The 24,694-nt window shown below is 44.9% G+C and overlaps 1 protein-coding gene across 7 annotated transcripts in view; it reads right to left on the bottom strand.

Moving 5' to 3' along the window:
• The window catches only part of LOC139532230 (nck-associated protein 5-like), a 160,826-nt gene that overhangs the window by 76,551 nt on the left and 59,581 nt on the right, over positions 1-24,694 (bottom strand). For 6 of the 7 annotated variants that reach the window (XM_071329592.1, XM_071329599.1, XM_071329594.1 and 3 more), the window contains 2 exons: positions 15,088-15,151; positions 1,168-1,301 (listed from right to left, as the gene is read on the bottom strand). In XM_071329592.1, the coding sequence (XP_071185693.1) occupies positions 1,168-1,301; positions 15,088-15,151 (198 nt within the window). The remainder of the gene's footprint in view (positions 1-1,167; positions 1,302-15,087; positions 15,152-24,694) is intronic. The other variant, XM_071329598.1, reaches the window with a different exon arrangement.

Raw genomic sequence — 24,694 nt, 5'->3', positions numbered from 1 at the left:
TCACCCAATTTAAAATGGGAAGATAAGCGCTCATTATAAAAATTCACGGGTTATTCTCGTAAGGCAGTGCATTGAATGACTATCTCCTAATTATGACATCAGTTCCGAGCTGAGTGGTGCTGAGTAGTGAATTCTTTTTCATACTGTCACACCTCAATGAGCCTGTAGTAAGAAGAAAATGACCATATAGTAAGGGGGAAATGGAGTCTCGAAGCAGTAGTCATTCTTCACGGTCAGAGAACTGACAAAGACTTCATCCTTCCTTCGTTTTAAATGTTGGAGAGATAAAAATGTGTCTTTCAATACAGTCAAGGTTGACTGATGATGTAATACACCAAGAGATAGGTCTATATTCTCCGATGAAGTGGAGAAAGGTAAGAGGAGAGATGGACTGCAATAAAGATTTCTCGGCACAAAAGATTTAAAACAGAGATAGCTAATGAACCAAAGACAGTGTAATTTTTGGGGGTGTAAATTAAAATTGTCTCCTAGTTTGAAACCTGTGGCAAAGTCTGTTGCATTTAAAGTCTTTGGCATTACGTCACTGGGTACAGCAGTGCAATCTGATGGCAGCATGCACAGAATGTATCTGGGCCTATATAGGTTGTGTCTGACCGGTGTCATGCTACCGTGGTACAGTAAGCTGGTGGAGCCTACTGGTCTGTTGTCATGGCGCATGGGACGGCGGTGTGTGTGTGTGTGTGTGTGTGTGTGTGTGTGTGTGTGTGTGTGTGTGTGTGTGTGTGTGTGTGTGTGTGTGTGTGTGTGTGTGTGTGTGTGTGTGTGTGTGTGTGTGTGTGTGTGTGTGTGTGTGTGTGTGTGTGTGTTGGGGGGGGACCAGACGTCTCCACAAGAATAGTAAACGGAAAAATCCCCACCAGGTCAATATTTTTAGGGGGTTTAGGGTTAAGGTTAGAGGTAGTGTTGGGGTAGTGTTGGGGTTAGAATTAGGTTTTGGGTTAGGATTAGGTACTAGGGTTTGGTTTAGGGTTATGGTTAGGTTTTTGGGTTAGGGTTAAGGTAAGGGTACAGGTTAGGGTTAAGGTTAGGTTTAGGGGTTAGGGAAAATAGGATTTTGAATGGGACTGAATTGTATGTCCCCACAAGGTTAGCTGCGCAAGACTGTGTGTGCGCGCGCGCGTGCGTGCTACCTGGGCTGCGTGTTACCTGGAGAAGTGTTGCTGTAGCGAAACCATCTGCGCTCGGCCCAGCTCCGACTCGTCCGTCACCTCCCGAAGCCGCTTCTCACTGTCCAATCGCAGGTGTCGCTCTTCCTCTAGCACATGAATCAGCTTTTGTCGCTGTGGGGAGAAGGACAGAGTCAGGTTAGCTGCTGGTTTTAATAGGTGTTGTTGCCAGCCAACACAGGTAGAGACATAGAAAATCCACCAGAAACATAGACTAAAGTCTGAGTATCTACATGTCTTTTTCATAATATCCATTTCATAATATCTATGTCATAATATCTATGTCATAATATCTATTTCAGCAGTGCATTTGTAATTCTACAGTTCAGGAGAACCATACCATGTAACTAAAGCTCTAACTAGAGCTCCTAAAGCCATCCCAGTTGCCATGGCACAAAATGGATACCCAGTGTAATGCAGCACCCTGCGCTGTAATAAAACAAAGATGTTGATTCAAAAGCACAAGTGTAAGGCAACCAGCAATCCTATTGCAGCTGTGGTAATAAGTCAAATCTTGAACCCTGCTGACCTAACCCTGATACACAATCCATGTCTCAATTGTACCAAGGCTTAAAAATCCTCCTTTAACCTTTCTCCTCCCCTTCACCTACACCTACTGAAGTGGATTTAACAAGTGACATCAATAAGGGATCATAGCTTTCAACTGGATTATCTTGGGCAGTCTATGTCATGGAAAGAGCAGGTGTCCTTACTGTTTTGTACACTCACTTAAACCCTGCTGTCAGAATCACAGTGGAAAAAAACTGCACTAACGCTGGATTTTGTCTTTACTAAACGCGGTTTTGAAAGACTCCCCTGCAGGCTCACTGCTGAAAGATGATCAACTTTTGCTATAGAGTCTCTAAAAGCAGAAAAGCTTCTGAACATCCTTTTTTTTTTTTTATATATATATGATCCTAATTGGAACATACACTATGTCCTGAAGCCTCAGAAGTTACTCCAAAGAAAAAACTGTCCTCGGTTCTGATTCTACACTTCAAAGGCTGTGCGGCCTGCCTGCCTTCCTGTCTGACCATCTCAGGGAAGAAGTTTCAAGTCAAAGATAATGTTGGGGTTCTGTGGTAAAGTTTTGTGGGGCCAAACACTGCCTGCTTTACTTCTAAACTTAAACTGAGTTCGGGGTTTTCGCTTGAAGATACTGTAAAACTGAAAACATGATATGGAGAAAATTAGTGCACCAACTTCCCTATAATCTGTCTTCATATGGCGAAATGAGTTACAGTAAGTGACAGATGTAACTATTGATCACTGCATGCTGGGTAAGCCTCTTAGCCGCACAGTAGGTTTAACCACTCAACCACCTCCCTCTGTCTAGGGTGTAATACGCTTATTGCGAATCCCACGAATCCCACAGATCAGGTTGTTTACTTCTGGTAAAAAAAAAAAAAGAAGAGTGGCCTTGACACTGTGTTGAACACAATAACGGTACAAAGTGAAAGGAACACTGCCACTACCTCGCTCTCCAACTAACGTGCATGAATTGAGGAGCAAACTGAAGTGAAGAGGAAATTGGACATATCCTCCTCATGTCCGCCAAGAGTTGCTGAATTTCCTCTTCACTTGAACACTGTACAATATTAGGGGCTGTGATCATAGCAAAGGAAAATCGTGTCTCGAATAATGCAGATACTGATAACCGTTCTTTATAGTATGTTTCATGGACATTACATGATATATCTCATTCACAGTGAAGGCTATAGGGGATGCCTCGAAAGGAAGGAAAGAAAAGGGGATACCTAGTCAGTTGCACAGCTGAATGCATTCAACCAAAATGTGTCTTCCGCATTTAACCCAACCCCTCTGACTCAGAGAGGTGTGGGGGCTGCCTTAAAATCGACATCATCGGCGCCCGGAGCGTTTGTTGTTGGGGGTTAACTGCCTTGCTCAAGGGCAGAATGGTAGATTCTTTTCACCTTGTTGGCTCAGGGATTCTAACCAGCAACTTTTCGGTTACTGGTCCAAACGCTACTCTACCTGCCTCCTACACAGCAAATAGCCACCAAGGCCATGGGTAGCTGACTATGGCTGTCCTACAACAGAGGCTGTAATGCACATTTCATCACGTGTGTGATTCACATTGAACATTGTAGTGGATGCTTCAACATAGACTACAAGGCCATGGGAAGTTGACTATATATATATGGATGTCTTAATAATGTATTATATGGACGTCTCACTATATGGACGTCTCACTATATGGACGTCTCACTATATGGACGTCTCACTATGTGGACATCTCAAAATATATGGACGTCTCACTATGTGGACGTCTCAATATATGTGGACGTCTCAATATGTGGACGTCTCAATATGTGGACGTCTCAATATGTGGACGTCTCACTATGTGGACATCTCAAAATATATGGACGTCTCACTATGTGGACGTCTCAATATGTGGACGTCTCAATATGTGGACGTCTCAATATATATGGACGTCTCAATATGTGGACGTCTCAATATGTGGACGTCTCAATATATATGGACGTCTCACTATGTGGACATCTCAAAATATATGGACGTCTCACTATGTGGACGTCTCAATATGTGGACGTCTCAATATGTGGACGTCTCAATATATATGGACGTCTCAATATGTGGACGTCTCAATATGTGGACGTCTCAATATGTGGACGTCTCAATATGTGGACGTCTCAATATATATGGACGTCTCACTATATATGGACGTCTCAATATATATGGACATCTCAATATATATGGACATCTCACTATACGGACGTCTCACTATATATGGACGTCTCAATATATATGGACATCTCACTATACGGACGTCTCACTATGCGGACGTCTCACTATGCGGACGTCTCACTATGCGGACGTCTCACTATGCGGACGTCTCACTATGCGGACGTCTCACTATGCGGACGTCTCACTATGCGGACGTCTCACTATGCGGACGTCTCACTATGCGGACGTCTCACTATGGGGACGTCTCACTATACGGACGTCTCACTATACGGACGTCTTGTGAAAGCACATGACTCCCATCTCCTGACTTCTGTTCTCTGTACTGTCGTCCTGAACAAGGTCCGTTAGAGACTGCATCTGAATAGAAAGACTAAAAGGTGCTTAATAATAAATACATTGGTAGGCCATTAAATATAAAGTGCTGAGTCACTGTAATTGAGTGAACAACCTTGTCCAATGTCAACTAGTTCAACACTCCATGAGGAATAAAGCCTTAGAGCAAACAAAGTATGGCCTTTCCTTCACCTCTGTTAAAAAATGTACAGGTATAAAATATTGACCTTTCGTGGCTATCACACATAAAACATGAGTTCATTTGAAAAAGTAACAATGAACAAAGTTCTTTAGTCATCGTTATTATGTTATTTCTGAAATATGCAACACTACCAAGATCTTGCTCATTAGGTTGTCCATTGCATGGTAACCAAGATGGACAATTTCACAAGACAAGTACTGCAGTGCCATCTAGTGGCTATTGAACAACACAATTGCTCAAGCAGCATACAGGAGAGGAACTAACCAAGGAGCTGACTGTAGCACAAACCAGGGCCCTTACCGCATGAATGACACATTTCAAACCTCCATATATACTACGGAGGCCTTAATATAACAACTCTGTATTACTCTCAAATCAAACTACCTATATAACTGTACATCAAATCAACCCCTATACCCTACCTCTAGACACTACTAATGGTTAGTGTGAATATCAAACCAACCCCTATACCCTACCCCTAGACACTACTAATGGTTAGGGTGAATATCAAATAAACCCCTATACCCTACCCCTAGACACTACTAATGGTTAGTGTGAATATCAAATCAACCCCTATACCCTACCCCTAGACACTACTAATGGTTAGTGTGAATATCAAATCAACCCCTATACCCTACCCCTAGACACTACTAATGGTTAGTGTGAATACCAAATCTACCCCTATAACCTACACATAGTCACTATTACCCTACTCCTTGACACTACATTTGAAACCCTACTTCTTCAAAGAGTATCTTAAATAATCCCACAGCACCCCTCCTCGTACCACTTCCTCCTCCCAAAGGTGCCTAACACTCGCACTTCACCCCACCCCCCTCCACTAGCACTGACTTTGCTAATAGCTGCTTTATTGAGTAAAAATGTACTTACTATGACTGAGATATATGGTTGTCTTAAGATGAATGTAAGTTGCTCTGGATAAGAGTGCCTTCTAAACGACTACAATGAACAAAACGTCATCTCTAAAAGAGAAAGACAGAGTAACACTGAATGGAAAAAGTGTCCCACGCTACTGCAACACCACAACCAGGGCCATTTCCAGACAAAGCAATATATAATAAATTAAATACAAAACAATGACAAAAACGTTTTTTCCCAAGAGGGGGGAAACCTCTTGGCTCCTTCAGTTGTGAGCCCAGTGTGTTAGAGTTGAAGCCACCCAATAAATAACCATGTTTCACTCTAACTCTGTGACTTGGCCCAAGTTCTTCCCAACAACGGTTTTAATTCGCTGAAGCAGTTGAGCAGACCACATTAAACCCTATTCACAACTGAAACCGCCCCCAGTTCTTCAACACGACCGTAAACCCAGGGCTATTATGTGGCGCACCAGGGAGCCTCTCCATCACACGTAATGGCTGCCGTAAATAACACGCCGCGACAGGAACATAAACCCACAGTCGCAGGGCTGGTGCCAAGTTAGAGCTGGACCTAGCTGCAACCTGGGACCAAACCCAAACGAGATCCAATACCACGACTAGTTAGACCGGAGTTGAACAACTGAACATGAGTTGAAGTAATCGCTTTTGAAAGTTTAGTGACCTTTTTTGGAAACTAGACCTTTGCTCTTTCAAAAGGGATGGGTTTTCTATCATAAAATGAGCCAACTCTAACATAAACAGGTTTAAACACAGGCACAGTTCAAAAAACAAAAAAATCTCAAATCAGAAAATGAAAGGTCAATTGTACTGGACTTATTGCAACTTCAATTACTTTACATCAAAAATGTGTCGACCGATTGTTCAAACACCCACACTAATTGCCTAAAGATGTTTACTGTATGTGAATATCACCTCCATATACAAAGGTCAAATTTGCCTCAAACATAATTGCAAATGACACTGTTCAGTGATTTGGCCTGCGTTCCTACAATTGTCCATTGCCCCTGCCTTTTGTTAACCACATCTACTTAAAAACACCCCAGGCACAACAACCATGCAATAAAAAAAAATCTGTTTCAACCCCAAATGGCACCCTATTCCCTACATACTACTCGATAATCTCCCTAAGGGCCGTGGTCAAAAGTAGTGCACTACATAGGGAATAGGGTGTCATTTGGAACGCATGACCTACGTCTCCATACTAAGCCTTGCCAAGAGCTTCAATAACAACACACTTATAACAGCCTACCTTATATTAAAAGCAGTCTTCTGCTTTTGCTCAATGTATAATTTCTGCCATTTAACAAGGCCCAGAACCGTTAAATCCAACTTTAAGATATCTGTACGTTGCCAGAAAATCCTAGCGAGACGTTACAGTATTTCACAGCTGAAGTATTTGCTGTCCACACACTTTATATGCGTTTGGCAATTGGCCTTGCCCAGTGATAGCAAGCCTGATAATTGAAAGCATATTCTAACGTGCTAAAACCAACCACTAACATTTAGCTGCAGCTAGACTACATTCAGTCTTTTCAAAAGGAGGATCAACTCGATGTGAGAAAAACTGTTCAGGCAATCAGTAGAAAACCTAGCATAAGCATTCTTTCTAAAGCAACATTTACTTTGATGTCTCGAGTGACTAAAAAAGGATATACCTCTGATTATGATTAACTTGCACGGTAGTAGACTGTCTTCACTGATGTTCTTCCCTCTCTGTCCTGTAGATGGCGATCTCTTCCTAAGAAAACTGTCACGGCCCATATTCACAAAGTGTCTCGGAGTAGGAGTGCTGGTCTAGGATCAAGTCCTACTTGTCCATATAATCTTATTAATTGTGATCTAAAAGGAAAAACTGATCCTAGAACATTTATAATACTGTACCGGGTACTTTTGTCACATTTAATGTCTCCTCCTTTACTCTTATCAGTCATATAATCTGCCAGATGAGATGGTTCATGATTCTGCTGACTCATCAAGGTTTAGCGAGTGGCTCTGCCTAGGGATTGTAGCTGGGTATTCAGGATTAACATTGAGCTCGATGGGATTATCATGCTATTACCTGGGAAGGTCACGGTGGGGAAATAAGCAAGGCTAGTGATTTCATCCAAATATTACTACAGCATTGTTCAGTGAAAAGTGAAACATTGGACTGCCTAGTCAGTTGCACAACTGAATGCATTCCACCGAAATGTGTCTTCCGCATTTAACCCAACCCCTGTGAAACAAGGCACGGATATGGAGCTGGGTGTATGCATAAGATCCATCATTAGCAAAATATATACATATGGTATAAACATAGAATCATTACTTCAAATCATGTCTCTGTCATAATATTCAGCATATGTAACTGGGCTTGATTGCTCCATGCTATAGTAACCCAGTTGCACTAGACACAGTCCTAGCATGGCTGTGTAAATCTACAGCATTGTGTTGTCATTTATTCATAAGGGACAGAAAGGGTTCTCAGTAGTGAATTACTAGACCTTCCGTAACCCCCTGATACCCCTCCATGATCCGGAGGAGATTTTAAATTAATTAGAGACGACTGCGTCTCTCAAGGCCACATTGTGCACCAGCTGCAGTCTGTGCAATGCCACATTGTGCACAAGCTGCAGTCTGTGCAATGTTATCAGTGAATAAGTGTGTATGTGTATGTGTGTGTGGGGGGAGGGCTGATGGGGTGGGGAGAGAGGGTGTGTGTGTGTGTGTGTGTGTGTGTGTGTGTGTGTGTGTGTGTGTGTGTGTGTGTGTGTGTGTGTGTGTGTGTGTGTGTGTGTGTGTGTGTGTGTGTGTGTGTGTGTGTGTGTGTGTGTGTGTGTGTGTGTGTGTGTGTGTGTGTGTGTGTGTGTGTGTCCATCTCTCACTCAATAATCTCTTCATTACACAGTGCACCTCAGTATGATGCTGGCAGGCTTTCTCTGAATCAAAGGTCTGAAGGATATCTCCTTGGCCCAGTACTGCAACACAAACATCAGGGATACAAAGCACCATGCAGGTTCCTCCTCCTTCATCAATAATACATGCAGTTTACTGTCTGCCTGTCTGCCTGCCAGGCTGGCAGTATATTGACCAGCCTGGATTCTGCTAGAAGAAGTGTAAGAAGGGGATTTGTCTGACTGGCAAACTGTAGGCTTAACAATGTGTGTTCACTACAATGCAGAATACAGGTACTTACCTTCTATTATGACAACAACAACAACATGCTTTAAAAAGTAGCATGTCATGTAGCATTTGTTCCTGAAGTGCCTTTACTCTTTTAGCCCAATTGCATTGAAATAATAGATTTTCTAAATAACAATTTCATTTCTGGCAGGTTCTTAGCAGTAGCTCTGCTCTTGGTATGTTGAGCAGATAACAATTACCATAATATCCATATTTAAATTGCAGTATAAAATATGATTATATTCTTGAACACGGCCATTTGCTAAAAGAATACTTATCTTTGAAATACAGAGGATGGTGTAAACCGAACCTCATGCTATTCCCTAGAAATCACTGCCCTACAGATCCCTGGGGAGTCCATAAATTCAATTATCATGCAGGGCCAACCATTACATTAGAGCCTGGCTATTGCTCTCATGCAGGCAGCAACTGCAGATGTACAGCATACACACACCCCGGGATATGGTAAACCGTATGAGTGGCCCATTTATCATTGCCAAGGGACCCACACCCCCTGTCCATCCACACACAGAAAGAGAAAGAGAGAGGGAGAAAGACGGACACAAAGAGAGAGAGGCACACACACACACAAACACACAGAAACGTAAACACATACAAACACATAAACTCAGCAAAAAAAGAAATGTCCCTTTTTCAGGACCGTGTCTTGCAAAGATAATTTGTAAAAATCAAAATAACGTCACAGATCTTCATTGTAAAGGGTTTAAACACTGTTTCCCATGCTTGTTCAATGAACCATAAACAATTAATGAACAAGCACCAGTGGAACGGTCGTTAAACACTAACAGCTTACAGACGGTAGGCAATTAAGGTCACGGTTATGAAAACGTAGGACACTAAAGAGGCCTTTCTACTGACTCTGAAATACACCAAAAGAAAGATGCCCAGGGTCCCTGCTCATCTGCATGAACGTGCCTTAGGCATGCTGCAAGGAGGCATGAAGACTGCAGATGTGACCAGGGCAATAAATTGCAATGTTCGTACTGTGAGATGCCTAAGACAGCGCTACATGGAGACAGGATGGACAGCTGATTGTCCTCGCAGAGGCAGACCACGTGTAACAACACCTGCACAGGATTGGTACATCCGAACATCACACCTTGCGGACAGGTACAGGATGGCAACAACAACTCCCGAGTTACACCAGGAACGCATAATCCCTCCATCAGTACTGACTGTCTGCAATAGGCTGAGAGAGGCTGGACTGAGGGCTTGTAGGCCTGTTGTAAGGCAGGTCCTCACCAGACATCACCGGCAACAACGTCGCCTATGGGCATAAACCCACCATCGCTGGACCAGACAGGACTGGCAAAAGTACTCTACACTGACAAATCGCAGTTTTGTCTCACCAGGGGTGATGGTCGGATTCACGTTTATCGTCGAAGGACAATGCCACCAGCCATACTGCTCGTTTTGTGCGTGAGTTCCTGCCATGTGTTCTGCCATGGCCAGCGAAGAGCCCGGATCTCAATCCCATTGAGCACGTCTGGGACCTGTTGGATCGGAGGGTGAGGGCTAGGGCCATTCCCCCCAGAAATGACCGGGAACTTGCAGGTGCCTTGGTGGAAGAGTGGGGTAACATCTCACAGCAAGAACTGGCAAATCTGGTGCAGTCCATGAGGAGGAGATGCACTGCAGTACTTAATGCAGCTGGTGGCCACACCAGATACTGACTGTTACTTTTGATTTTGACCCCCCCCCCCCCCTTTGTTCAGGGACACATTATTCCATTTCTGTTAGTCACATGTCTGTGGAACTTGTTCGATTTATGTCTCAGTTGTTGAATCTCATGTTCATACAAATATTTACACGTTTGCTGAAAATAAATGCAGTTGCCAGTGAGAGGATGCTTCTTTTTTTGCTGAGTTTACACACACAAACGTAAGCACGCACACACGCACGCACACACACACACACACACACACACACACACACACACACACACACACACACACACACACACACACACACACACACACACACACACACACACACACACACACACACACACACACACACACACACACACACACACACACACACACACACACACACACACACACACACCGCCCAACCCCCCCGCCCCACATGTTTCCCATTCAGAGACTGCTGGCTCTATAGGCCTGCCTGTCTCCGCTCGTCACCCATCTCAATGTGTGAAACCACTATGGGAGAGAGGTATCCCAGTGATGGTCCCCATAGTGGTTTTGCACATTGAGATGGGTGACGAGCGGTGACAGCCATCACTGGGATCCCTCTCTCCCTGCACATGGCTGATAAGCCCCAATCTGTAGAGACAGCACCTGAGTCCCCAGCGGTCCCCTCGGTCCCCAGTCCCTCACCAGTGTCAAAGATCCTCCAAACAGCTGTCAAAGGTATCTCCATGCTGTCTCCACACAGACCTCAGTCCACCACACAGATGTCAACCATAGAAATACAAGGAAAATACTATAGAATGAAAATATACTATTATACCAGCACCATTCTAGAATAGAAGTAATGCTATTTCTAGGACTTCAACTCACTAGGCAATCCCGTTCTTTCTTTTCCCCCATTCTAGCTTATAGCTAGACTGCATAGGCACGCTTTTTAGGTTTATTATCCATTTGGCCTACTGCTCTGTATGTTTGTCCTGATCTCTTTTAAAGACACAGATCTGTAACAGTACCTTGCATTTTCCCCATGAATTACCACTGGTGCATTTGTATCCTTTGGAGTAAATGGGACTGTTGAATTTCCTAGAATGCGATGCTGATGAGAAAATGTTTCAATCCATTTCGCTAGAGTTTCATTCAAGCGTGAGCGAATCGCATGCAGTAATCAAGGAAGGAGAAATAAAGTGGTGTGTGTGTGTGTGTCGAGTTGCACGTGCGTGAATGTGTGTGTCGAAGAAAGCTGTACGCATCTACACTTTATTATGGGTCTATTAAGCTGTGATACCATGGTGTGCCTCAGTTGGCAAAAAAAATAAAGTGCGTTTCACACAAAGTGCAGCGTTTATTTTCCCACGTTGTTTAGACAGCCGTTTCCAGTGGTCATAATCTCAGCCAGCGTTTTAAAATGGCCCTTTCATGTACAGCCAGCTCGGCCAAAGCAGCAGCATCTAGCGACCTCAGAAGTCTCTCTCTCTCTCTCTCTCTCTCTCTCTCTCTCTCTCTCTCTCTCTCTCTCTCTCTCTCTCTCTCTCTCTCTCTCTCTCTCTCTCTCTCTCTCTCTCAGGATTCTGAATTCCAGGGGAAACCCACAGCAGTGATTGGTACTGAATGAGAGGGTTTGACTGGAGAAAGAAAGGCCACGCTTGTTGGAGTGACTGGGCCTGTGTTCTGCCTTCTCTGAGCCTAAACATGACCAGTTACTAGAGCTCATCATCAAATACCTTGTGGGGGATCCAGTGTTTTTCTTCCTGACTGAGTTTGAACGGAAGGTGGCTGGGTGGGGCTGGCTGATTAAACACCCTGCAGGGCTTAAGATAATGTTTAAGCAGTACACAGCACGTTCAAGGCCTGGCAGGTAAGGCTATACCAACATCTCCTTATAACCAATAAACCAATGAATATAGGTAATGTCTATCATATAGGGACTCTGACAAAATTTCACCTTTATTTAACCAGGTAGGCCAGTTGAGAGTTACACATGGGGTAAACAAACGTTACAGTCAATAACACAATAGAAAATCTGTATACAGTGTGTGCAAATGAAGTAAGGAGGTAAGGCAATAAATAGGCCATAGTGGCGAAGTAATTACAATTTAGCAATAAACACTGGAGTGATAGATGTGCAGATGGGCTGTGTACAGCTGCAGCGATCGGTAAGCTGCTCTGACAGCCGATGCTTGAAGTTAGTGAGGGAGATATAAGTCTCCAACTTCAGTGATTTTTGCAATTCGTTCCCGTCATTGGCAGCAGAGAACTGGAAGGAAAGGCGGCCAAAGGAGGTGTTGGCTTTGGGGATGACCAGTGAAATATACCTATTGGAGAGCATGCTACGGGTCGGTGTTGCTATGGTGACCAGTGAGCTTAGATAAGGCGGAGCTTTGCCTAGCAAAGACTTATAGATGACCTGGAGCCAGTGGGTTTGGCGACGAATATGTAGCGAGGACCAGCCAACGAGAGCATACAGGTCGCAATGGTGGGTAGACCAGGGGCCGTATCAATAAAGTGTCTCAGAGTAGGAGTGCTGATTTAGTATCAGGTTTGCCTATTAGATCATAATGAATAGGATTACATGGACAGAGTGAGCAACTGATCCTAGATCAGCACTCCTATTCTGAGATGCTTGATACATACTTATTGCTTTTTACAAACTCCTGTAGTTTAAGTTCTGATAACAAACTTTAAATGCCCAATGAAGAATGATACAGAAGTCTAAGGCCCATGTCGCTGGCAGTTGCCATGGCATTGCGTAACTGTACCCCCCCCCCCCCCTCCCCCCGCCCCAATTTAAAACACTAGCTAAAGTTAAGGCTTGTTACTCAGTTGTATTACGACACAAAGGGAACCAGGAAGTATACAATTACATGCAAAATCATAAAGACTTCATAATGCATTCTTTCCCTACACAATACAATCAATACACTGTAACCTAACGTGTCCCAGAGGAGGTCGTCAGTCTCTCTCTCGGTCTCTCTCTCTCTCTCTTGCACGCTGAAGGCAGAGAAGAGAGCATAACTAGTTAAGGAGGAGGCATCAGACCCTGGAGGGTCAGAGACGCACACTTCAAAGTCTACAGCATTTAATCTGTCGTCCTCTGGAGGCAGTGTGTGTGCGCGTGTGTCTGCCGGTATCTGTATATCATTACGTGTCTGTGTGTGAGAGGAGGTTACTCTTAGGAGCAGAGTGCCTCTAGTTCACCCTGCCATCACATTAACAATTATCTCCCTGATGCAGCCCTCTCTTTCGATTTCTATTACAGACCCTAAAGAGCATGCCTGAGCTCCCAGAGGAGAGGAGCATCTCCCAGGCATGTGTGTGTGAGAGGGAGTACTCCAGGAGGGATAATCCCAATTTCAAATGGAGCTCAGAGACACACACACCCCACATTCTTCTTTTACCACTCCCTTCCCCTCCTCCTGTCTGGCACAGATAAATCATCCCTCTTTCACCCCCCTTCCTCACACACACACCCGGAGTTGTAATTAGCATGGCATCCACTCTCATGACTCGAAGAAGCAGTACTCAGAGAAAGCCACACACAGCCAGGCAGTAGATATCTCCCTCCTAGCTCTTCACTAATGTCAGAGGCTGATCAGTCTCTTAGTCCGACTGACTACAGTACGAGGTGCTGACACGCAGTTTCCCAATGAGATAAGAGCTGTGTGTGAACGTCCTTCTCTTGTGCTGCGACTGTATGGAATTGGCTACAGTGAGCCTCAACGTGACTCTGATTGCATGGTCACACACGACCTTGTCGACGGCTACAGCATACCTCAGGAACCGCAATGCGGAAGTAAATACACCGGGTAGGTCGTTCTCCACATTCACAAACTAACATCCAAGTATTTCCCAAAGACTCCATGGTAAAACGTCACTGCCTCAGTGGGGTGCTTCCAGGAAACATTTCTCTTACAATCTATATCTATACGTCATTTAGCAGATGCTTTTATCCAGAGCAACTTAGTAAGTGCATACATTTTCATACTGGTCCGAGTCTACAACCCTGGCATTGCAAGCACCATGCTCTACCAACTGAGCCATACAGGACCATCTATACAAAGAAGGCTATGTACAGTATGCGGTCATTGTCATGATGCGTATGCTAGCCACTCTATTCAGTATGTAAGTGTGTTGTTACGAGCCCAGGCTGTTAACTCGGTATTCTCAGGAGGACTTCTAGAACGCTCGAGACCACTACTACTAAAGCATTGTAGATATGGCTATCCTAGAGTATGTAAATCTCAAGTCTGCTTTAGGCTTGCTGCCGTAGCGCTCTTTTATGAAGCTATTTGGGGCTGTAATGAATTTACCGGGGTTCTAAAGTTGTAAACAGCTGAGTCCAAGGCCGTGGTCAGCTGGTATCTGCTCTGTCACACTGTCGGTCCCCTCTCTCCGAGCCCTACCTCACGCCCTCCGCGTCCGCACGTCTGGCTCGCTGGTCTGCTTTCCCCTTGTTATACAACCACTGTGTGTGTATGTGTGTGTGTGTGTGTGTGTGCGCTTATGCGTTACATTTGACGTTATCCCTGAAATCTGCTGCACTAATGTCCCATAATATGGGTTGATAATACCATGGCGATGGGAGCAAGACCTAGAATTGCCACCCAGAAAAGGGTTGCAAGACCCAACGTAAATATATATGGTTTTTGGTTGAGGCAAGTTATCAGTTCAGTGACCTTGGTCGATGACCGAGCAGGACTGGCATGCCTACAACTGTTGGCTGTGGGTTTAAGGCTGATAATGTGTGTGTGTGTGTGTGTGTGTGTGTGTGTGTGTGTGTGTGTGTGTGTGTGTGTGTGTGTGTGTGTGTGTGTGTGTGTGTGTGTGTGTGTGTGTGTGTGTGTGTGTGTGTGTGTGTGTGTGTGTGTGTGTGTGTGTGTGTAAGACAGCATCAACAGTACCATTGTTCCTTCGCTTTTGCTTCGTGCGACTTCCCTCTGCAGGCGAGCCACGGCCAGCTTCTCCCTGAACAAAAGAAAGAGCGAGAGAGAGAGAAGGACGGAAAGAAAGAGAACGAGAGAGAGGGAGAGAAAGGGAAAGAGAGAGAGCGAGAGGAGAGAAAGAGCGAGAGAGAGAGAGAGAGAGAGAGAGAGCGAGAGAGAACAAGAGACGAGTGAATAGCTGATCGTTTTTCATTGGGACACAGTCAGGCAGGCCTGTCACCTCTCTCTGTCAGTGATCCATGCACTGTGCTCTGCCAAACAACTAGCTAACAGCACTGTGGTTTACCAACACGTCAACAAACAACAAACAGAAAGGGTATAGGGGGCAGCAACTAGACAGACACACTCAACAGAGACACACTAGCCTACGCCTTGATAAAAATAGCACACAAAAAGCACGAAAAGAATTCCACATAGACAACCATAAACATCCACTCAGTCAGAGAGATACAGCGTCTAGCGTTCTATTTCTATGAAAACTGTGTAACACACAAACCCCCCACTCTCACGTGAGCTCAGTCATTTTGCTAATGAGAGAAAGCGGCGCGCTCATGTACTGACACTGATAATGATGGCCTCTTCAGAGCTTTTCCCAAGGTATCACTGCCTGACTGACTAGCAGTTCTCTCGGCCAGGCATGCCTTCCATATTAACAACATACCGTAACATGTTTGAAAGCTACAGACACGAGGAATTGTACTGCTGTGGTTTCAATGCCAGCCAGCCACCATCACTTTGTTAGCCCACAAAACAACGCTTAGTAATCCATATTACTGGTAGCTACCTGTCTGGAACCAACAGACAAGACAACTCCTCTAGGCCAGGAATACCTTCCATATTAGCAACCTATCTGAAGGCAATAAACAAGAAGAGGTACTGTAATGCTGTGGTTTCATTGCCCACCAGCCACCATTGTTAGCCCACAAAATAACTCTTAGCATTAGTAACAGGGCAATTTCACAGCATCGGAATAGCGCTGAGAGGCCAAGAGTTTCTTCTTTGACTTACCTGGGGAAAGTCCTGCGTAAAAAGACTACTAAGGTAGAAGCTATAGAGTAGTAGATGAATACAGATATAGTAGAATATGGATGGTGAAGTCCCCACTGAACTAGCAGTTTGTAGGACACTACTCGCTGACACGAGCTAAGAAAGTTCTGGTTTGTGTGTCATCCGACTGCTGTGTGTGAGGAAAGGGAAAGAGAGACATATTCACTTACGCAAAGCCTTGGCACGCTGACTGATTGAGAAACAGTGACGCTGTGAATCCGACCGGAAGTTGATGCTATGAATCTGAGCATAAGTTGACCTGCCCTATAAAAACACGCAAACACAAACGTGCACACACACACACACACACACACACACACACACACACACACACACACACACACACACACACACACACACACACACACACACACACACACACACACACACACACACACACACACACACACACACACACACACACACACACACACACAAACACACACACACACACCTGTCCCCATGTGATCCTACACGCTACACCTGAAACTGAAACACACGGCAACACACTCCCGCTCCAGTTGCACACTCCTGTTAGTAGCCATTCCAGTTATTGTGTGTGTGTGTGAGTGTGAGTGTGTGTGTGAGTGTGTGTGCGTGTGCTGTGTCACCTTGTGAGAAACACCTGAACTTCTGTAACCACTCGTCACCACATCTACACTGTTTTCCTAACTGGCAACTCATCACATACCCTGCTGCTACTGTTTATTATCTATCCTGTTGCCTAGTAACCTTACCCCTACCCATATACATATCTACCTCTATTACCTCATAGCCCTGCATATCGACTCGGTACTGGTACCACGTGTATATAGCCAAGTTATCGTTACTCATTGTGTATTTATTCCTTGTGTTGATATCTTTCTATCATTATAATTGTTTCTCTCTGCATTGTAGGGAAGTAATCATTTCCCTGGTAATCTACACCTGTTGTTTATTAAGCAAGTCTTTGTCATGTCTGCGAGCAAGACATGTAAGGGGTTAAGTTTCAGGCCACTTATTCACAGACATGTTACAGGGGGCAGGAAACTTGAGCTAACTGCGCCCGTTGAGAAAACCACTGCCAAAAATAGAGCCATTTGACATTCTGTGTTAAACATAATTACAGTAATTGGTACATTTTTAACAGGCAGTCAAAACAATATTTCAACATGGCAATATTTGACTCCAATTTCAGCCCTGAGAATGTGGAGGGGTGGTATTTGAATAGGATCATGTAAGTAAGGGCTGGAGGAAAAAAACGGCCTGGGTAATAGACGACCCATTTTGCATATTTGATCCTGGCATCTGCATTTCAACTACATCCAAGTTAGCCCATTCTGCTGATCTGTTTATCTGGGAGCGGCTAGGCTCGCCTGTCCATGACCAGCTGTGTAAACCTACCTCTCAAAAGAGAAACAGAACGAGAGTCAGTCCTAAATGCTACAATGACAAACATTCCAGATATCAGAACTCATCCTCCTTGAATTGTGATAGGTGGTTAGAAATATAAGGCTCTGTTCCCATATGCCACACTGGCATACAGTACCACTTACTAGAATGTATGGGGCGTGTGTTCTAATTAAATGGTATGGTAGTATGGAATTGGAACATGGCCAAGATGTGTTCCAATGCTCTGATCCCATGTTTGATCGAACAGGAAGCGGAAAGCAAGCACGCTGTATGCTCAAACAGCTAGCTGTCCACAGTTGACCATGTCTTTGCGAATGTTTTCATCTCGATACTTAATTGAAACCCCAGCTGCATCCAAACCCTCCTCCCTCCATCCCTGCGTTTTTTCCCCCTGCTCTTTGAACACAGTTAGGGGGCTTCGGGAGCGAGTGGATTCCAACGGCAGCGACGGGCAGACAGATCGGGGTTGGCACCTCGCTGGCCTCCAGCAGTTCCCAGTCTCCTGGATTCACCTGGCACTGCCCGCACCAGTGCTCAGTCCGTACCCACAGTCTGCCCACAATATATCCACCACGAGCAGTTGGGCCAGTGGAGAGCAGGAACGCAGCTTGGCTAGCTCCACGCTTCAGTGAAGCAGGCCCAACCACCTAACACCCCCCCCCCCCCCCCCCCCCCCGCGGACGCCCCACTGCTTCCCACGCCTCGCACAAGCTGCTGCAGCGAAGGGCAAAGGGCCAAGGACCAGGGAGGGCCAAGCTCTGCCCCCAGGCTGACACCACGGGCAGGGCAGGGGCAAGGGAGGGCGCCTCAACCATCCCATATCCCACATGCCATCTCATCGCTCGCCCTATAGGTACTTTTGGCAATATGTACTGACAGTATGAACGTTAAGCCAAAAAACGACATTTGATTGGTTACTGCAGAGTATTGGACCAGAACTATACTGAAACCTTATTAATCAGGCTCCATATGTTTCTGAACTAGTTCTGTCACATCTAGTTCTGATCCAGGATCAGCTGTCAGTTGTCCACCCATCCACATGATACTTATTGGTCTTTTCCTCATTGGGATGTTGTTATTCAGGCACAATCACAGCAACATCACCTTCCTTTAGGTTTCGTATGACAGCCTAGAATGATCCAAGGCGAGGCGAGGAAAGGTGTGTGTACGAACACAGATCAAATCAGCCCTGTTTCCCCAGACATTCTCCCACATTCTCCAGGCTAACCAATCTTCACCATCTCTAGATTGTTTTCGCCGTCACGTGACAGACAACGAGCGCGGCTGCTTTGGCGTCGGAGCATCCCAGCGTGCAAAGACATGATCTGGCGAGGGGCGGGAGGATCAATCATTCTCCGGGAGATGTTATTTGCCAACCTGAGCTGACACGTTTGCCCCAAGACACGCTTTGAAATGCATTGTGGGAGGCAGCTCGTTGTGTTGCGTTTTTTTTCTTTTATCCTCATTGTTCCATTGTCAACCATTGTCCCTTGTGTGAGGTTGTGTGGTTTAAGTCTATTTAGTCAAGTGTAAGTTTGTCTGATGAGGACAGATGGGAATATACAAAGAAAATAGTTATCCTTATTCATAATACTTAGGGTTACTCTGTAGTCCAAACTACACATTCATACACTGGCAAGCCAAACCTAACTCTCTGTCCTATCAAAACCATTGCCGCAACGCTACTGCGTACGTAACAATGACAAAATGACATACTGCCTTCAGGTAGCCTAGCGTTTAGAGCACTGGGCCAGTAACCGAAAGGTCGCTGGTTCAAACCCCCGAGCAGACAAGGTGAAAAATCTGTCGATGTGCCCTTGAGCAAGGCACTTAACCCTCATTTGCTCCAGGGGTGAAGTACTACTATGGCTGACCCTGTAAAACAACATATTTCACTGCAGCTATCCGGTGTATGTGACAATAGAACATCGTCCATGGTTGTACACTACAAATAGTCATGCCGGGGAAGAATTTGGCTAAAACAGGAAATCGACCTCACCATCCACTACATAATAATGAAAACTCATCTCCAGCAATGCCAGCTCTCACAGACTATACTCTAAACACACCACTCTGGGAAAAGGATGCCTGAATAAAATAGCCCTCCGTTAGTGTTAATACAAGGCTTACATAAGCAAACGGAACATCTAAACTATGACGTTATCTCGATCTGAGTAAACCGCAAATGTACACAGAGGGAAGTGGATGGGAAGCATAAATGTTTGGATGATGATGAGTACCCATGCATTTATGTATTAGCGCTGGCTAGTTCCACGCTGAGTTTTAACTCTGCAGGTGAACAAATCTGGTGTGTGTGTGTGTGTGTGTGTGTGTGTGTGTGTGTGTGTGTGTGTGTGTGTGTGTGTGTGTGTGTGTGTGTGTGTGTGTGTGTGTGTGTGTGTGTGTGTGTGTGTGTGTGTGTGTGTGTGTGTGTGTGTGGAGAGACCTTGCCGGTTGCCTCTCTTTTTCCTTCCATGGAGTGTCAAGCCAATGAGTTTGTTCTGGCGCCTATTAAGTTATGGCATCCATTAGAAAGCAATCATGGCTAATGCCCCCGTGTGTGTGTGTGTATGCAGGTGCATCTACGCACATGTATGTTATGCAGTTACAGCCATGTCACTAGAAAACGTTCCCCCTTAGCACTGAGAGGCAGAGAGAGGCTGCTACATCTACCACCCACATCTGGGGGTCTGACCTCTGGTACCCTGTCCAGACCTGGGCTACACGGGAGAACAGCAGGAGGTTGGAGCCATATGTTATCACCTCTCACACACACCCATGAAATGAGGAGGTCAGATGGCCAATGAGTGTTACCACACCGCATGCATCAATAATGGAGGACATGAAACATGATGAGGTTTCTTTGGAAACACACAAAGAACACCTCTATATCTATCGTTGGGAAGCTCTACGTTTTGGATAAGAATGGCTCCATCTTTTTAGACATTTTAACACTTTATAAATTATGGAAAACCTTGATAGAGAACAGCCAGTGAACGAACCATGAACTTTTTCAGAGGCAGAGACAGATTTGACAAAATACAGTAGGAAAAGTTCAAATGGGATGATGTTCACATATTATATGCCTTGCCAATTGCCTTATCTTCTGAAATTACAACACATATGTTCACACACTCATTTCCACACGATAAGAAAACCCAAGGCTCTTTAGCTCATATTACCCGTCAACGATCAGTAACAGTCACACAAACCACTAATCCTCTGTCCAATGACAGCTATGGCAAATTTAGCTCTGAAGCTTTGGGTCTGACAGGGTTTAGAATGTTCCTAGCGAGCAAGGATCCCCCCCCCCCACACACACACACACCTCCCCCCGTCTCTCTAAACATTTTCTCATTGGGCATGTCACGGCTGACCTCGATTGTATCTAAACCACATCAGCCACAGTCAGAAGCATTCCACCTCAGACGGAACGAAACACTCCGACAGAACAGATGTACTCTGAAATGGCCTCCGAGGCCCCGACATCACACGACAGTTCACAGACAGAATGCAGACAGTCGGCTCAGGCACCATGAATGGAGATTCTGAATCATCAGTCACAAATCACTGCAGGTGTTCAGTGTTGGAACCAGACGCAAACGTGCACAGATACACACACACACACACGTATGCATGCATGCACACAAACATACACGCACACCACACACTGTGGGGTATTTTCACCATCTATGTCAAACCCCAGTTATTCAGGTATACACTCATGTTCCGATGTGTAATCATGTGTGTATCACTCCTATAGTTGTCTTTATCTGTCCATTCCTTTCCCCATGGAGCCAGTGTTGATGTCACACTGACCAACACGTGACAACAACCATCACAAGCTTTTCATTCGCTCTGCAGTAGGCCCTTCAAAATGCACTGACTGCCTCTCAATATGGGGGGGACTCACTCTTAAGCCTCACACACACACACACACACACTCCATACCCCATTATGGCTGTTTACTGCTGACTCATCCAGGCTAGTTTTAAAGGCCACCCCTGGTCCCTTTTTACTCATTGTGAATGGGAAGCCATCGACCATCGTTTCAGAGGCAGCGCAAACACTGTCCCCTTTTACAGCAGCAGACAAACAAGTCATTCCTCTAGAATAGACACAAAGGTACGGGTAAACACTGGCTCTCGTTCTCTCAAGGGTCCCTGGTCTCCCTGGAGAGGCCATTACAACGTGTTAGCTATGTCACACACTGACACACACATACGGATGTGGACACACACACACACACACACACACACACACACACCTACGTCTCTATGTAAGAGAGCGCCAGGTACCAGCAGCCAGTACAGTTCTGACCCCACTGAGCCAAATAAAAAGAAAAGAAACGGCAAGTGGATGAGGTCTGCTTGTTTCTCCCACAATTATCCTGTGATTTACGATTGGGATAGATGGGAGCTGAAGTTTGTTGACATTCCCGAGGCTCGGTTAACCTCAATCTGAAGCCATGGGCCGGTATGTAACTCAAAGTGCTGATTTAGGATCAGTTTCGCCTTTTATATCACAATGAATAAGATGACATCGACAGGGGGATCCTACATCAGCACTCCAACTGAGAGGCTTGATGCATACGCTCCAGTTCATTCCCAACAAATGTCATACATGGTTTTGTTTCCCGAAAAGGGCATCTTTAAATCGTGTGAAAAGATCAATCAAGAGATGTTACTAGAATGGTTTGACACCTGTCCTTGGTTAAGAATCATGATGGAAGCTTATGTTTCTAGGTTTTAACAATAAAGAAAGCATTTTCTTCAAAAGTAGATGAATGCTTGTCACATATCCTGTCATCTTCTCCATCCACGCACCTTGGTTGGACTGTGAGGCTGCAACAGTATACTGTTCACATTGTAGCTCTTCTCATCACAATTTTGTGGGATAAAGTATGAAGCTTCGATGCCAAAAAAACTCTCAAATGACGGCAGACACATCAATCTTCTCATAAAGAGTTTGCATGTGAAACTTATGGCCCAGTTACTGCTGAAAGCATACTGCTTAAAACTAGTCTTAAAGTCTTAAAACTAAATCCAATGTGGGGTGTTTCCAACTTACTTTTATGTCCACCGGTTTTGTCTCTTAAACTTAATCCTTAGTGGACACATGTATCAAAGGGATAGATGCCAACACAATCAAAGATTAAGGTTATATTTAAAGAGGCACAACAACCAGAGTTCTACAAGCCTGTGTTCCAAGAATCTGTCATTGCATAAAGACTCTGTTGAGAAATATAATCCATGGCTTTATTTTGTGGGCCAAACCTGATTGGCAATCCTTGGAATTTAGCAGTTAGTGACTGGAATAATGTCCTGTTAAAATGTTCACCTTGGAGAACTCCCGTAGAGCGAACCCAGCCGTTTTAAACCACAAGAATGTGCCGTTTTAATGGCATAATTTAACAGGGTAATACTGTACTTTGTCTCTAAAGGCAAAGGAGTAATCAGATTCCACCAACACCATCCATTGACAGTTACCACAGAAAACCCTTTTATTGCCTATAAATGGTGTTGGGGTATTAACTTTTAATGTTGCTTTTGAGTGGGACAATAGATTCAGAAGGCAGTCAACCACAACATGACAAGGATTTAACAGTCTTTCACATTTGAAATATGTCTTTCACATTTGAAACTATGTTGGCAATCGCTGCGACTATAGAACAAATACATTCATATAGCCTACACAGCTGTCAAACTGAAATCTTGCTAATCTCAAAATGACTGAGCTATCCATCAGAGACAAGGCATTTGCCTTGCCCCATTTTCAACAGGGCAACTTAGACAGACTTAGACCGAAACAGGCTCATACTGGCTTGTCCCATGTCGGAGAGCCCTCCAAAGACCTCTGCTGTTTTTAGAGTTTCCCACGTGCTGTTCTTAGCTAGATAAATGTGTAGCGGGACTATGGGAGGAATGCATTCACTGCTGCTCTTAATTGATGTGAGTGGTCGTCAGCAGCAGTAGAGACTGTCTAAACAGAGCCAGGGGTTAGAGAGGGGAGAGGAACTCAGGCCTCACACTCAGGCCTCACACACCATTACTGCTTTATGGGCGCCTCTGGGTCTCCCCACTGTGTGTGTGTGTGTGTGTGTGTGTGTGTGTGTGTGTGTGTGTGTGTGTGTGTGTGTGTGTGTGTGTGTGTGTGTGTGTGTGTGTGTGTGTGTGTGTGTGTGTGTGTGTGTGTGTGTGTGTGTGTGTGTGTGTGTGTGTGTGTGTGTGTGTGTGTGTGTGTGCGGTGTTGTTCATGCTCATTTAAGTGTGTGTTTGCATGTGTGCGAGTGTGTCCAACCCCAGTGCTGGACAGCACAGAGCGGGAGATAGACTGGCCTCTGGGGAACTGGGTCCTCTTCCCAAATGAAACGAGTCTGGCTGCAAATGAGGTGGACACACTGGGGCTGGCCATTGAACAGGAGAACATTCCTCAGCAATTCATTTTGACCTGAACCCAGTATACTAGCTGGGTCGGTGAATGGAAGAGGGGAAGGAGGGGAGAGAGGGCGAGGAGAGAGAAGATAGTGAGAAGAGAGAGAGGGAGAGGACTAAAAGCATAATATTTGATGAGGGGATGGCAGTAACCGGTTGTGATCCCTGTATGCTTACTGCCAGCGCCTTGTCTGTCAACAAGCTGACTGTCCATGTAGACATTTGGATTACATGCAAAGTGGTTGGCAGGACATTGTGAGTGGATAATATGTTGTGCCACCACATCACTGGTTGGACTGGCATGACAACATTTACAGTACTTCCACTGAAATATCAACTTTCAACATATTGTTTCATCTGAAAGTAAACTCTTAGTGGGATTATAACAAATAGGACATTTACACAACCAATCCAGTGACTCCACAATACATTTGTCACACAAAAACACACTTTAAACTGTCTCCATATACTGTAGATTACATAGTACAGTTGATGACATACATTAACATCAAACGCTGTATAGGAATAGAATGGGGGGGGGGGGGATCACGTCACTCAGAAAATGTTTTCATTCATCCATCGCGGGGACACATGAAGCACGACGCTTTTAAATCCATCAAATCAAATCTCTCCACTTCGCAATCCTCTTAAACTAATCCCCAGGTATGTTTCAGAGGCTGCTGGCCTCAAAC

This window comes from Salvelinus alpinus, chromosome 10 (genome assembly GCF_045679555.1).
Source record: "Salvelinus alpinus chromosome 10, SLU_Salpinus.1, whole genome shotgun sequence".
In the NCBI taxonomy this organism is placed as follows: domain Eukaryota; kingdom Metazoa; phylum Chordata; class Actinopteri; order Salmoniformes; family Salmonidae; genus Salvelinus; species Salvelinus alpinus.
This window is presented reverse-complemented; position numbering and strand designations above follow the sequence as displayed.